At 36.6% G+C, this 16,857-nt stretch overlaps 1 protein-coding gene across 1 annotated transcript in view; it reads left to right on the forward strand.

Annotated features, from left to right (window-relative positions):
* The window catches only part of Slc71a2 (solute carrier family 71 member 2), a 65,584-nt gene that overhangs the window by 6,264 nt on the left and 42,463 nt on the right, over positions 1–16,857 (forward strand). Inside the window, exon 2 of the mRNA XM_078030593.1 lies at positions 13,399–13,494. Coding sequence (XP_077886719.1) covers positions 13,399–13,494 — 96 coding nt within the window. The remainder of the gene's footprint in view (positions 1–13,398; positions 13,495–16,857) is intronic.

Below are 16,857 nucleotides of genomic sequence, written 5' to 3' on the forward strand. Positions count from 1 at the left end.
TCTTTTCTTTCTGGTACTGGGAATTAAACCTAGGGGCCCTTTACACTAAGCTACATCCCAGGGTGTTCCCTCTTTCCTCTCTCTCTTTTTGGAGATTAGGGTATCACTAAATTGCTGAGGCTGACCTTGAACCTGTGATCCTGCTGCCTCAGCTTAATGAGTGTCTAGTTACAGGCAAGCAGCACCTCACCTGGCTGTTTCCAGTTGATGTAGAAAAGTTTCTTCATTTAATTCTTTCAGTATTTGCTTCATATATTTCAGGGTCTTTCATTTGATGTATTTTATAATTTTTTTTCTTGATGTACTCACCTCTTTATCATTTTTTGGTGGTGTTTTAAATTTCTTAATAGTATTTAAAAAATTTTTTAAATTGTTGATGGATCTTTTATTTATTTATATGTGGTGCCAAGAATTGAACTCAGTGCCTCATGCATGCTAGGCAAGTGCTCTACCACTGAGCCACAACCTCAGCCCGTCTTAATAGCATTTTCGAAATTAAACCACTTTACTCAGGTCTGATTCATTGTAAAAAATCTTATATTTAACATATACAATTTGGTGAGTATGAGCTACGTATATACCTGTGAAACCATAACTACTATCAGGACCACATACATATCCCTCACCTCCCAGGCTTTCTTCCTGCATCATTATTATTATTATTATTATTTTGTGGCAAAATTATTTAAGATAAGCTCTACTCTCCCAGCAAATTTTAAGTATAGTCATCCCATCGGGGATAGATTCCAGGACTCGTCCCCATTCGCAAATACATAAGTCCCTTATGTAAAATGATGTTGTATTTGCTGTATACATCTTTCCATTTACTTTAAATCATCTCTAGATTCCTTGTAATACCTAATGCAATGTAAATGCTATAGAAATAGTTATGGTTTACTAATTAGGAAATAGTGACAAGAAAAAAATACTTGGATTCTTTTCATGAGATATTTTCAATCTACAGTTGTTTAAATCCACAGATGCAGAACACACAGATATGGAAAGCTGATGGTATATAATGCTGTATTACTAGCTGTAGGCATGTAGATGTGCTTTATAGTACATCTGTATAACTTATTTATCTTACTCACTGAAGCACTGGTTTCAGATTATCTTGCAAAGCTATTATAATCAAAAATAGCAAATGGGACAGAATAGAGAGCCCAGAAATGAAACCATACATGGGAAAGGGTAGTCTCTTTAATTAATGATGCTGGGAAAACATGTACAATAATGAAATTAGACATTTATTTTACTTATTTATTTAGAGATGGGATCTCACTAGGTTTCCCAGGCTGGGCTCAGGTGATTCTCCCACCTCAATCCTTCTGAGTAGCTGGAACTACAGGCACATGCCACCATGCCAGGCAAAATATCTACTTTGTCTAACGACCCCACCCCATGGTCCTGGGAATCAAACCCAGGGCCTCTCACATGCCCGGTAAGCACTCCACCACTACACTACATCTCTAGCCTTTTTTATTTTTATTTTTATTTTGAGACAAACTATCACTAAATTGCCCAAGCTGACCTCATACTTGCTACCCTGCCTCAGACTCCAGGGTAACTGGGATTATAGTTAAGTGCCACCTCACTTGGCTTAACAGTTTTGTGACCTGATATTAGCAAATAACCCTGCTCTCTTTTGGTTTGTTTATGTGGAATATTATTTTCTATACTTTCCCTTTCTATTTGTGTCTTTAAACCTAAAGCAAGTCTCTTAAAGAAAGTATTACTTGTATCATGCTTGCTTTTAATCCTTTCTGCCAAATTTTGCCTTTTAATTTGAAAGCCTGATACATCTACATTTAAAGTTATTACTGGTAAAGAAAGATAATTTTTTGTAGTGAAATATTTTATTTTCCTTTTCTTTTCCTTTTATGTGTATATTGAAAATGTTTTATTTATGATTACTATGAAGATTGCATTTTACATCCTAAATTTAGATCAATATAGTTTAGATTGATACCAATTTAACTTCAAAAGTATACAGAATCAATGGTAGAGTGCTTGCCTAGCATACATAAGGCTCTGAGTTTGATCGCCAGCAAAAAGAGAGAAATACTAATCTATAGAATCTACTATATTTCTCTCTCCTTCCCCTTACATCATTATTGTCACAAATTATATCTTTATACATTTGGAGATCCAAACATCAATTAACAATTATTTTTGTGCACTTTTTAAATCTTGTAGGAAATTGAGAGTGGAGTTATGAACCAAAATTACAAAAATACATATTGTATTTTTAGTTCATTGTATATAATATATATGTGCATGGCTATAATGTTTGTATCTTTAGTGATTGTGTTACATTTTTTGCATTGTCTAGATTGCTGTTAATTTATTGGGCTCATTCAGAGCATACTCATTGCAGGGTTTAATGATCCCCCACTCATTACTCAGACAGGGTCTTCCTGATTATCCAATGCTCTGTGAATAATGAGGATTTTGTTTATTTGTTTGTTTGGTTGGTTGGTTTTGGTTTTTCAGTATTGGATATTGAATCCAAGGATGCTCTGCTTTACAAGGGTTACTCTGCTATATCCTCAGCCCATTTCATTTTTTGAGACAAATCTCTCTAAATTGTCAAGGCTGGCCCTGAATTTATGACCCTCCTGCCTCAGCTTCCTGAGTCACTGGAATTATAGGTGTGTACCTCCACGCCTTGAAGTCTGAGTGGTAGAAACATATATAGGCTCATTGTGGCATTTGACCATATCTGGACACTCATAAGATATTTTTCCCCTGGCCTTTGGTAATTTCCTCACATACATGTGCTTATCAGAACTCGGAATTCCTTGGGGTGAAACCTCTGCAGATTTCTCGGCTTCTCTTCCTCCTTCCCTCTCCTTTTTTCTTTCTTTCTTCCCTCTCTATTTTTTTCTTTCTGTCTCTCCCTTCACTTCCCTCCCTCTCTCTTTTTCTTTCCCTTCCTTTCTTCCTCTTTAATACCCTGTCCTGCCTTGATCTCCCTGGCCTTTCAGCTGAATCTCTTGGGGAGTCCTCTAAGCTTTGCCTGGGCTCTTCCTTCTGGTACTGGAGCCTGGGAACTCTTGTTAAGGCAGTAAACTTGGGTAATGATAAAGTACAACTTGTCTTCTCACTTCAGATATCTGGGCCCTTTGTTACCTGGCATCTGGTACCCAGAAATCTTTCCTTCCTCATTTTCTACCTCCCTCCCTCCCTCCTTTCCTCTCTTCCTCCTTTTGTCCCTCCCTCCCACAGGAGGGTAATCTGGATTCATTTACTTTGTCTTGTTTTGAAGGAGAACTCTGTTTTTTAACATCCTCCATGGTACATAAAACTTTTATTAGTATTTCCAAATAAACCAGCTCTGCCTTTGCTTTACTCTTATTTATTTACATTTCCTGTTATCTTTAGTTTTTCTAACTTATTGAAGGTTTATTTTGTAATTCTTTCTGACTTAAGATAGAGGATTAACTCAAATGTTCAGACTTCTTCTAATATCCACTTATATAAATTTCAAATTAACAGTTGTATTTTAACTGAAATGTTTTGATGTGTATCTTTATATTTTTATGTACATGTAACCAGTCTTTTATTACCGAGAAAATGCCTAAATAACCTCTCTAGCTTTACTTGCTTAAAAAAAAAAAAGTTGTCTTTCTTTAGCTTAAGAAGTTACTTTTTTAAAATAAAAATTAGTATTTCAGCCTCAGTGTCACTGCTTCATATCATACTCGGTGATTTTCTGCCCTTTCTTTATTTCTAAATGGGCCCATAATTTTATTGAAAAAAATGTCATGACTGTGACATTCATTAAGGTAGAAAGGAAGGGGCACTTCCTGGCAAAGGCACGGGATCCTCTGGAAAGTTCTTTCGACCTTTCCCTCTTTACTCTGATTGGTGTGCTTTCCAGGTTCTTTTTGCTCTCTTTTGAAATCGTCTCTTCTTCTAGGACCTATATTATTTATGTAGTATTAGACCTTTCTATTGAAGCAGAGTAACTTAGAACCAAAAAACCTGAGTGTTTTCCTACTTTTATCATTTAATCGCCCTTAAATGAGTGGTTCTCACTTCCTTCATATAATTTTTGGAATTTTTTTCAGAAATTGTGAATATTATTATATTTACAAAGTTCTGAGGGAGGTTGATATGGTTTTTACTAGCCATAATTCATCCATTCTTATGATAGCTGTAAAAAGTAGGTGCAGTACGTTACGTATTTGACTAGAGATAAACAAGAGCATGGAGATAACTTATGTGCTAAAAATAGCCAGGCTGACTATGGTGGTGCTCGGACTTATATCTATGTTCCAATCTAATTTTTACTTGACAGCTCAGTTCCTCATGTTACAGAGTTGAATATACAGTCAAGTTGGTTTTTCCTGTTCCTCGGTGGAGGAAGGAAAAAAAACTCCTGCGTTGCCTGAGCTTTGTCTCTTGTTCTTTGTGTGCAGTGACAGAGATGGCATCATCTTATCGTCAGTCATGCTTGAGTAGCTCCACTCTACTACATTGTCTCTTGCTAACTTGGGTCAGTCCAACAGGAGATCTGAAGAAAAATGTAGAATTCTGAGGATAGTTTGCTTCATGATCATCGATTACTATACATCTAATTTCTACATTTTGAAAGTAGCAAAAGTTCAGTTAAGATTATTTACACATTAGTAGTTCTTTGTGGACAGATCCATGGAGTACTAAAGTACCTGTTCCTCTGCAAGTAAGATAATGTGATATTGTGATACTGTAAAAGTGTGAAAACCTCATGTAAGATCTGGTCCTGTAATATGATGTTCCCTAAAGAAAAATAGTGGCTTTGTGTTTTTAATTCACCAAATCCTGACATATGAGTATATACTATGATTGATGGGTCATGAAATACAGTCATAAGATGATACTTGGTATGAAAAGGAGAGACTTTTTAGTGTTAGGATTTTTAAATGTTGTTTTAGAGAAATCTTCAATTCTTAAATCTCCATTCTTTTGTAGTATATTCCAGGGGTGGTTAAACCTATATGGAAGCTGACACTTAATATACGTACAAAAAAGCTCATGCCTTTGACCTAGCAGTTCTACTTCAAGGAACTTATCCTAAAACAAAATTTGAACAAGACTTGACAGGGATAGGTGCAAGATGTGTATATATTGATCATAATAAGCATGAAATAGTATTTGTAACTTCAGAGTAACCTTATGAAATAATGTGGTACATTCATGTGTTGGAATATTATTAAGCTACTGTTAAAAATGATGAAGCAATTATATACTATTTAGTCAAATTTTCTTCTCTGTGACCAAAATACCCTATAAGAACAACTTACATATTTTGGCTCACAGTTTCAGAAGTTTAGTCCAGGTTAGGCTGACTCCATTGCTTTGGGCCCAAGGTGAGGCAGAACATCATGGTGGAAGGGCTTGGCAGAGAACTACTTACCTTATGGTGACCAGGAAGCAGAGGGAGAAAGGGGAAGATGCAACAGAGAAGATGAACTCTTTCAGAGTAGCGATCCACTTCCTCCAGCCATAGCCCCTCTGTCTATAGTTACTACCTAATTAGTGCAGTCAAACTAGGGTGGACTGATTGGGCTACAGTTCTCTCACAATCTAGTCATTTCACCTCTGAACATTCCTGCATTAACACAAGCTTTTGGTAGACACTTCATATACAAACCATAATATATGCCTATTGATATGAGTGTTATAAATATATTTATGTGTAAATTGGCTGTATAATAATGTCATCCCATTAGCATTTATATATTTGAGTAGTTTAGATCTTGAGTGCCCCTCACTATTGGGAAATGGTGGAACCTTTAGTAGTTAGGGCTTGGGGCGTGCCCTTAAAGGGAATATGGTGACGTGGGCCCCTTCCTGTCTCTCTCTTTGCTACCTGATTTCTATAAGGCGAGCGGCCTCCTCTGCTACAGGCGCCACAATGATATGCTGCATTGCTGCAGGCCCCAAAACAATAGACCAATGGACCATGAACTTAAAACCTCCCAAATGAGCCAAAATGAACCTTGCCTCTTTATAATTTTTTTTTTAATCTGAGGTGTTTTGTCACAGTAACGAAACACTGACCAACACAGCTTTCAGTCCCAAGCATTTCAGATAAGAGATACTCAACATGTATTTATTCTTTATCTTTTGCAGTGATGGGCTTTCTAATTTTAGCATTCAGAGTGTATGTGCTGTTTGTATGTCTCTTAGCTGTATCTGCACCCTGACTCTTAGGACACCTATCACTGCCTTAGAGAAAAATTATAGCTATTAAAGAAGTATGAACTGAAAGATTGTAGTATAGTAAGAGTATTTCCTTTATTTTTAAATACAATATTATTACATAGTGATCATCTTAGTATTTTCTCCGAAAAAAAATGCATTTTTACTTTACTATATTATTTGTATCTGGACAAATAACACGCTGCCACTCCTCCTCCTTTAAAAAAAATTTCTCCTCTCATAAAAAGCAGCTGATTCATTCTAAATGAAGTGGTCATGTTGTCTGCCCTTCAGTTTGGCCACCAGTAGAAAGGATATGGCAGGGAGGAGAAGCATCCAGGCACTACATGTGAAGAGAAGCGAGTCTGTCATTTTGCTTTTGCTTTCATACTTGCAGCTTGCTGGTGTTTACTGTGTACTTTGATCTTTGAGTTGGGGATCATGTGTGGAATGAATGGGAATAACTTTCAACTTTATGTTTTCCTTGTGTACAGCAGTTGACTTGATTGAGAAAAGCCCGGTGCCCTAGTTCATCTGAGCTTTTCAGGTATATTTGAGAAAGTAAATGAATAGATTGGTGGAAACTGCCCTATTGGCCAAATGCAGTCGCCAAACTCAGTGTGAGGAACTAGTGAGTGGGTTAAGGTATGCATTTTGCTTTGTCTGAGGGACTGGTTACCTTTGACTCCTGTCACCACTTATTCAGGTTCCTGCAGTGCAGGCTGTCTACCACTCATATGTGCTGATTCTATTTGTGGAGAATCAACCTCTATATGAAAAGAAGTAGAGTTGAATGTTTTTTTCTGATATGCAGAAGCTGATCCAAAATAAGTGGGGGGTGGGGAAAAGAGAAGAAAGACCAATGGTGTAGACAAAGGCGAATAAAGAAAAGGGAGGAGAGATGGGATAGGGAAAGATAGTAGAATAAATCTGCCCTTACATTACTGTGTGCATGTATAAATATACCCCAGTGAATCACCATCATGTACATCCACAAGACACTAATAAAAAAAAAGAAAAAAAACAACTTAGCAGAAAGATCAGTAGAGTAGAGGGAAGGGACCAGGGGAAGGGAGGAGAAGAGGGAAAGGGAAAGTAGTGGGGACTGAATTGAAACAAATTATATTTCATGCTTTTATAATGTCAAAATAAATTCTATTGTATAACTAAAAAGAACCAATAAAAATAGAAAAAAAGCATAAATGGTCTGAATAGAAAAGGTTACTTTTAAGACTAAAAAAAAAAAAAAAAGAAAAGCAGTACAATATAAGAGTAACACACACTCTGAAGGTGAGTGACTATCTTGATGGAATGCCAGCTCAGTCAATCATTTATTGTTTGAGTTGAGCAATTTATTTAATAGTTTCTAACTCAGAAGGCTGTAATCAGATAAAATGATAGCATATACCATGTGCTTTATTAGGGCCTAGCATTACATGTGTAGCTGCTGTTACAGAAAAATTTTCTGGCTATTACTCAGGGTCCTTTTAATACTGTTGCTAGCCTAGGTCTTTTCCTTTAGAGTGTATATTTCCTTTTGTAATTTTACATTCTGTGACATGAGAGCAGGAATCGCTTCTGTTGCTCACCATTGATTTTGCTTAGCTGATATTTAGTAGAGCTCAACAAATATGAGTTTATTACTTGCAGCTGAATAGTTTTATTCTCAAAGATCATTGATAGAGATAGGAATATTTACAGAAATTATTATTGGCCTCTTGGTTTGCTTTAAGTTGGTTTTTCATTGGTTTAGTTTAAGAAGTTGTCAATTTTGAATATTTAACAAGTTCTTCATCTTTCCAATGTGATAGACATGCCATTTATTTTTTTTTATCTGGGGTAGGGGATACGAAGGATTGATCTCAGGGGCACCCAACCATTGAGCCACATCCCTAGCCCTATTTTGTATTTTATTTAGAGACAGGGTCTCACAGAGTTGCTTAGCGCCTCATTGTTGCTAAGGCTGGCTTTGAACTCTGATCCTCCTGCCTCAGTCTTCTGAGCCGCTGGGATTAACAGGTGTGCCTCACCACGCCTAGCTAGACATGCCATTTATTTAGGCCTTTCGAGGTGAGAAAAATTTTAGACTTTGTAGAAAAGTTAGATTAACTTAAGAGGTAACCAATAAAGTTGTTTTTCCTGTTTGTACTCCAAAATTGTTATTAGGTGGGAGGAAGAAAAGAAGAATCTTCTGGTATGGTCATTTTTGTTGTTGTTCGTTTTGTTTTTGGTGCTGGGGATTGAACCTAGTGCCTTGTATATGCTCTAACCCTGAACTACATCATAGCCCACATTGATTTGTTTTTTTTAAAACTATGTTCTTTATTCACATTAATATTTTTTAAAAAGCTTTCTGATTAAGAATTCTTTTACTAGAGCACTTTACTAACCAGATAGATACAAAGGATATAGGTGAAAGTTAGCAAATATGTGAATGCTGAAAATATTGACAGTTCATAGTGAAATATATTTTTCATATGTAGTTTCCATAGTAATACAGAAATTATTATGAATCTTGTGGCAGTACTGGTTTGGATTAGAATATACTTCAAAAATTTTATACTTTTTCCTTACATGACTGGATATCCCATAAATGTGTGTTTAAAATTGTGGTAAAATTCACATAACACAAAATTTATCTTAAAGTGTACCTTTTTTTTTAAGTGTACAGTTCAGTGGTGTTAAGTATTTTCTTAGTGGTGTGCCACCAATCTCCAGAGTTTCTTAATGTTGCAAAATTGAAACTCTTAAACCCATTATGCCTGTTCCTTATTTCTCCCTCAAACAATGACAACTTATTTTCCCTTTCCCTCAGCCCCTGGCCACTCCTCTTCTACTTTCTGTTTCTTTGAGTTTCACTTCTTTAAATAGCTCATGAAAGTGGAACCACATAATGTCTTTTTTGTGACTGGCTCATTTTACTTAACATAATGTGCCCAGAGTTCATCCATGTTGTGGCATGTTCTGTGTGCTTACATAATAAGTCAGATGACCCACCTTCCTCTATTCCCTCACATCACTGTTGCTGTGAACTGTTTGTTTTTAAAGTCTGGCCTTCAAAATATGATTTCACAGTAGTTGTTGCCCTTTCTGACCACAAATGTCTGTAACAATCCACTCTATAAAACAATATAAAATGGTGTTTTTATGAAGAAGAATATATTCTTTTCATCTCAGATTTATCATTGACATGTGCAGTGAAAGAAAAGATTAGAGAGCTATAAAGGGGGCCTCATGAAGTCTTAATCTTTATCATGAGGACAGAGGGGGTTTGTAGCACTTAGTTGCCACATAAAACTTAGTGACTTGAATCTGTCCACGCTGATAACGGTCTGTTGGGGTAGCAGTTTGGGTGGGGCGCAGGTGGGGATTGGGCACTGGTCTTGCTGTGGTTTCTAGGGCTTCTGCAGTCATCTCAAGGCTTAACTGGATTGACAAGTGAACCATGGCCTTGTTCCTGGGTCTGGCAGTTGGTGATGCCTGTGAAGCTAGCTGGTCTGAACAGGGAAAGCCTGGGGTGCTCTCAGCCTCCTTGGTTAGAAGAGATTTCCTCACACGTTAGGCTTGAGGAACTCGAAAGGCCTAAAAGTTCAGGAGCCATGTTTTCACTTCTTTTGTTCAGAGCAAATTGTTGAACCAGCCCAGAACTGGGAAAAAGAGAAATAGACTACACTTTGTTTTTTTTCCCTCTTGGTGTTAGAGACCACGCTTAGGGATTATTGCTAGAGAATGAAATGTAAAACACACTCTATCACTGAGCTGCACCCCCAATCCTAGACTACCCTTTATGATAGAATCAGCCCCAGAGTTAGATTGTGACAAGGTGTGATAGGAACAGGAAGAATTTTTAGCTTAGTTCTTTACAGTCTTCCATAGGAGTGATAGGATGATATTTGTATTTTCAGAAAGATGACTTGAGTGCAGCGTCAACAAAGATTTGGAGGGAACAAGGGGTATGGCAGGGTTAAGAGGCCATGGACTGAATCCTCTGAAACCATGAGCAAAGGTAAACTTCTTCGAAGTTCTTGTCAGGCATTTGGTCACAGTGATGAAAAGCTGACTAATACAAGTTCTAATCATATTTTTCACCCATATGACTAGGAAATTTTTAGTTACAAACTACTTAATTGAGAATTAGATTACAGAGTTAAGAATTGCCTACTTCTGTCTAGCCAGAATGTTAAAGCACACATATGTGTGTGCATCTTTTTGTAATCCGGTGTTCTATGTATTATGTAGTTCATATGGAAAATCATTACTTTCTTAATTTATTTACACAAAAGATCAAACTTAGAAGTTCTTAGTTATTCTTTGTAATGAGTTAAACAGTTCACATTTGGATGTTAATAAATTGCTTTCCAATATGCAATTTATATCCAGATTTTTTAAATTGATGTATTTGGTAACAATGCCACCACAATTTCCCCAGCATTCTAGTAGTAATGATTCGTTGACATTTATTAAAGTATTGTGGAGTACACACTTCAGTTTCTTGGGAACAAATGTACTTGCTCCTTTTTCATGTAGATGAAATGCCTAAAACAGTCACTGAAAATTGGTTTCTAAACAGTAGTGTGTGGTAGATAAGTGCCAGTTCTGAAGGAATGCCAAAGAAATTATAAATAAAATCGTACAACAAAGCCTAAGATAAGTCCATTCTGGGAATCATAATCTTCTGTAAGTTTTTGTCTTTGTCGTTGATCTTCCCAACTTAAAAATTTTTCTGATGGAAGTTTTTACGCGAAAATTGCAGTGTTCCTCTCACTTACTTCTCCCTCATCTTCAATAATCATCACTTTTTGCCCTTTCTTCATTTAATCTGCTACTCCTACTTCTGATTTATTTTGTCATTTTTTAAGTTTCTGTTGTTTTAAAACTAGATTTGAGACATCATCTCATTTCTTAAATAAATACATTAGCATCTATTTCTGAGAAATAAGGACTTGAAATCTAACTTTAATACCATTAGTACAGTGAATGTAACTCTAGTATCATCTAATGCCTAGTTCGTTTTCACATTTCCATGACTATCTTAAAATTATCTTTTGTTTTTTCCAGTTTTAGTCAAAAATCCAAAGTTTACTCATTGCTTTTGGATTAATATTTCTTAAATTTTTAAAATTTATATATTGTGTGGTTTTCACTCTCCCCACTTTACTCATACCACTTCATTGTTGAAGGAACAAGACCATTCATTCTGATTTTTTCCTACATTCAGACTTGTGCTAAAATGAGAGAATAGAAAAAAGACATTAGTCTCTGAAGAGATCCTTCTTTCATGCCACTAATATTTTATAGGGGAATGGGAGAATGACTATTTGGAATGGATCATTGAACCTTTCCTATGTGGCATTTATATTCCAGGGGAAATAAACAATAAATTAAAATTATGACATTTGTTTCCTCTAGAAAATGATAGAGCATAACAAGGAGAGAAGGAGTTGTGGGACCCTGCTGGGCATGGTTGGATGCGGTGGGCACCAGAGGGGAATTGGGATCTGATTTACATTGAGACCCATCCCTCTGGTGTGAGGTGAAGGAGCAAAAAGGAATAGGGTCCCATTTAGAAAGCTACCCTGTAATGTAGGCAGGAGACCTAAGGGTTGGATTGGGGGAGAGATAGCCAGCAAGAGAGGAGCTAGGCCTGATGCCAGTGTTTCTGAATTCAGGAGCTATACACAGGAAGGAGGGACAGAGAGGGTCTCAAACAGGCCTGTCACAGGCAAAGCTGAGTAGTTGTGACAGTTTCCATTCTAGTAAAGGACTAGCAAAACTGGTACTTTTTAAATCTAGTGCTAATAAATGCATTTTTAATCTTTTTTTTTTTTTAGTTGTTAGGCTCTTAAGTGTGCCTTTTTCTATTGTTTAAACTTAAGTTTCTGTTGTGAATGTGTTGTTTTACAAATGTCATATAATTTAATTCTTTTTAAAAATACTTATTAGCCAAGGGATTTGCAGGTTTGAATATTGATAGCAGTTGTACTGGCTGTTTTGGGGGAAAAAAGTCAGAACTTCATAAAATAAATAGTAAAATGAACATTTATATTCCCTTCATCTAAATCCAGCAGTTAAAATTTTATGACCTTTGATTTAGAATGGATATATGTACTAGTTTTTCCTAAACCATTTGACAGTAAGTTGCAGACATCAAGAATACCCAGAAATATAAGATTAATGCCACATGATTATCTAATATATAGTTCTTAGTTATATTTCTCCCATTTCATGAGAATCCAGTTAAGAAGTACCCATTTTTGTTTTGTTGACTCAAGTGTCTTTAATTTTGATCAGTCTCTTGCCTTTATTTTATTTTATTCAGTGACATTGACATTTTTAAGGAGACCAGGTCAGTTGTCTTGCAGACTCTTCTACAATCTGGATTTGTCTGACCATATAAATATACTTCTACCTTTTGAAGACTTGTAAATATAAGAATGGGAATAGGGTGTGATTTTTTTTTTTAAGTCTTCTGAATATCACTTCCAGTTACTGCCACATACTAGCAGAACAGTGGTTTTGCAACAAGCATTGCCACAGAGTCAAGGACATTACATTGAAAGGGAAGTTTAGATTTCATCTCCAGGAATCACAAACTATAGAAAATATCAGATTAGGTAGAACCTTTATAACAAAATGGAAACAGAAAGCTGAATTTTGACCTTAGATACGGAGTGTGTTTCCAGATTTAACCTGATTCTTATTGGTTCTCTTCCAATTATGTGCTTCCACTGAGACTTTTGAGCATCTGACCCACATATTCATCTTTCTCATTATGTAGCTAAGGAAACTTCAGGCAGAGAGGTTAAGTTACTGAAAAGTACAGAATTAGAATTAGTAAGGGACAGTAAGGTCTTGAAGACCCAATTAATTTCCTACCAAAATGCCAGTGATTTACATTGATGGGACTAGTCTCTAATTTTAGTACTTTAGTACTTTAGTAATTTAGTACTGTGATTAAGGGAGTCGAGGGAATAAAGAATACCACAGAAAGAAGGGTGGGTGTGAGTGGGGTGTTGGGGATGGAACCCAGGGCCTTGCACATGGTAATAAGCATATACTTTACCATTGAGTTATATTCCTGGCCCCTATAAGTAAGTTTCATGTTAAATAATTAAGGTGGTCTAATTTAATTTGTATTTTTAATGCCATTTTAAGATCGTTTCTTTTATCTCTTTACTATGCTTCATAATAACTTTCTTTCTTTTTCAGCTCCAAGGCTTTGGCCGACCAAGTGTTTACCATGCTGCTATTGTCATCTTCCTTGAATTCTTTGCATGGGGCCTGTTAACAACGCCAATGTTGACTGTAAGTATTACTGACTGGTCCTTGTTTATGAAGGCTATAGAGGTTCTTAGGCAGGCATCCCTAGGTTTGGGTATCTGGGTTTATGTTTGAAGTAGCTCTTGGTAGTGATTAAAGACTGCTTGTTCAGTTGGGTTGTTTCTACCATGTGTTCTGTAAACCACCTGCAACAAAACATCTCATTTAATATCCATGGGTAGCACTGCACTCCCACTGAACCAGTGTCCAAGGTGTGCTATTATACAAGTGAACTGTATATATTTAGTAAGGTCCTTAGATATCCTATAGGAAATAATTGCAAAGCTTTGTTGAAGTTTGTGTTGTCTTTGTGACTTGAGGACATAGTAAATAAGAGATTGACAAGCACCTTGTAAAAATGGAAGTAATAATCACAAGAATGTCTGTTTTTCTGGTTTTGGTATCTTATTTGTAGCCATTTCTACCAACCCAGTGTTGAATTTCCCGACAGGAACTCAGATCCCTGAGAAATTTAGGGTTGGTTCTCAAATAAGCAAAGAATTACACACATCTAAGTGCCAATTGGAGTTCAAGGAAACAAACCTGGAATGAATTGGTACGAAGAAAAACTATAGTGTATCTAGTACGACAGAGTCAATTACTGATCAAAGACTTCACATGTGTATAATAATTTCCTATTGAAGTTATCGAAAATTAACTATTACCTTTTCACCATTTAAATTTAAAAAAGGAAGTTTGGGGCTGGGGATGTGGCTCAAGCGGTAGCGCGCTCCCCTGGCATGCGTGCGGCCCAGGTTCGATCCTCAGCACCACATATAAAACAAAGATGTTGTGTCCACCGATAACTAAAAAATAAATAAATTAAAATTAAAAAAAAAGGAAGTTTAATTTTCATCCATTTCCTCCCTTGTGCTATTTCATGTTGGTTAAAAACAGACTTAGCATTTAGTTTTCAGGTAACAGAATGTCAGTTAAGACCAACAGGACTAATAGAAGGATGTCATCTGGAGATCCTGAATCCAGAGGAATGGTGTCATAGTATTGCCTCTGCATTCAGTGACTTGGCACAACTCCATATTGATTTCATTTGAGGATAAGGGTAGGCTTGTGGCTGTGCATGGAACACTGGGATAACAATGGATAGAGAAACCTTGGACTTATAGAAATAAAGATATCTGAGTATACTTGTAATGCTGCTGGTCATTTAAGAAATAGTGCAACAGATATTTCTTTGGATGACCTGGCTACACCTTTCCCCTTCCCTGATACCTGTACACATGTATGCTGTAACATTTTCAAAGCTAGCAAGCCCTAGAGTGGTCCTTTAACCAAAGCTTCAGAAATCAGATATTTTATTTTGGGACTTTTGAATTTTGAATAAAATTGAGAAAGAGACTTAAGAGGATTTGTGTACATGTGAGTACAGCGCTGGGGGTCAAACCCAGGAGGCACAGCTAGGCAAGTGCTGTACCACTTAGCTACACACTACCATTTCCAAGAAGAGGAATCATTAAAAGTGACTACTGTGGGCTGAATTGTGTTTCCCCCCACCTCCCCCCCCCCGCCCCCGCCTCCTGCAAAAGAGCATGTTTAAGTCTATACCCCAGAACTCCAGAATGCAACTATATTTGGAGTCAGGGCCTGTAAGGTGGTGATTAAGTTAAAATGAGGCTGTTAGGTCAGGCCCTAATTCAAATTGAATAGCCTCCTTATAAGGAGGGGAAATCTGGACTCAGGTAGGCCTGAGGACTGAGGAAAGAATATCCAAGGACATGGAGAAAAAATGGCCATCTAAAGTCAAGGAGAGAGGCCTCAGGAGAAACCAGCCCTGCTGAAACCTTAATGTTGGGCTTCCAACCTCCAGAACTGTGACAAATAATGTGTATCGTTTTAGCTACCCAGTCTGTGGCATTTTGTTATAGCAGTCCTAACAACTAATATAATGATGATCTAAAAATACATAAGCAACTGGCTTAAGTTCCTTCCACAGCCTGTTCAAGGCTCTCCCAAGCTTTTTTTTTTTTTGATACTGGGAATTAAACCCAGAGGCACTTAATTAACCATTGAGCCCATATCCCCAGGCCATTTTTATATTTTATTTAGAGACTTGCTGAGTTGCTCAGGCTGACTTTGAATTTGCAATCCTTATGCCTCAGCCTCCTGAGCCACTGGGATTACAGGCATGTGCTACCGCCCTTGGCTTCCCAAGTCTTTTCTTACATCAACTTTTTGTTTTGGATTCCAATGTATATTCTGCTATTGTTCCCAAAATTTTCTTTTCTGAGATTCTATTATTGATGTACATGATTAGAGGCAAGAGAGGTGCCAAAGAAGAGATTGTGGGGAAGATTTTGGTCTTAGTGATTATTTAACACTTAATTTTAATAAAAAGCCTTTTTAATTGTCCTCAAGTTTCAGTTGTTTTTTAAAATCATTCGTGGTTAACTCATCCCAATGATTATTTTGCCTTAACAGAGAATCCCTTTTGGTATAATTAATCCCTTGCTCCCCGGTGAAGTTTAGAAAATAGAGAACTTTTGGATGGCTCTCAGCCATTTAGCTTTACATAAGACTTTGCTACAGATGGTTTAAGTTTTTAAGTCTTCTGTCACATTTAAAATACAGTTTGGTTAATTAAAATTATAACTTGGATGGAGCACTGGACTTTAAAAAATCCCTGTATCTCTTTTATTTATCTTCTTTTATTTTTTTCTTGCTGCACTACCTTTTCATTCATAGTAATTAGTAATTAGTAATTATAAGATAAATGATCCCCATCTAACCTTTCATCACTGTGTCCCTAGTGCCTAGTGCTGCCTAGAACTTAGTGGTGATTAATAACTATTTTCTTTGGACAAATATATGGGTTGCAGGCACATACCTGTGTCCTCAAGTGAGTGTCCTCATGACACATTTTTGGTACGAATATAGACCCATCAGCAAATTGTGTTAGAGTATACCAAACATAAATTAACTGTTTTAACCATTTAAAGGTGTAGTTAGTGGTACAGAATTCATAATGTTGTACAACTGTCATCAGCATCTAGAACTCTAACTTGTAAAAAGTGAAACTTCATACCTGTTCATCAGCCTTCCTTTCCCCTTTTCTGCAGCCCTCAGCAATTATCATTCTCTTGTCGTTTCTATGAATTTTGACAACTCTACCTCACATAACTAGAATCATATTTATCTTTCTGTGACTGTCTTCTTTCACTTAGTATAATATTCTCAAGGTTATCCAAGTTGTAGTATATCTCAGGATTTCCTTTGTCTTTAAGGCTAAATAATATTCTATCATAACTATATACACATTTTGTTTATCCTTTAATTGGTTGGCAAACACTTGGCTTGCTTTTACCTATTGGATGTAGGGAATAATGCTGCTGT

Source organism: Ictidomys tridecemlineatus, chromosome 13, assembly GCF_052094955.1.
Source record: "Ictidomys tridecemlineatus isolate mIctTri1 chromosome 13, mIctTri1.hap1, whole genome shotgun sequence".
NCBI classification, from domain to species: domain Eukaryota; kingdom Metazoa; phylum Chordata; class Mammalia; order Rodentia; family Sciuridae; genus Ictidomys; species Ictidomys tridecemlineatus.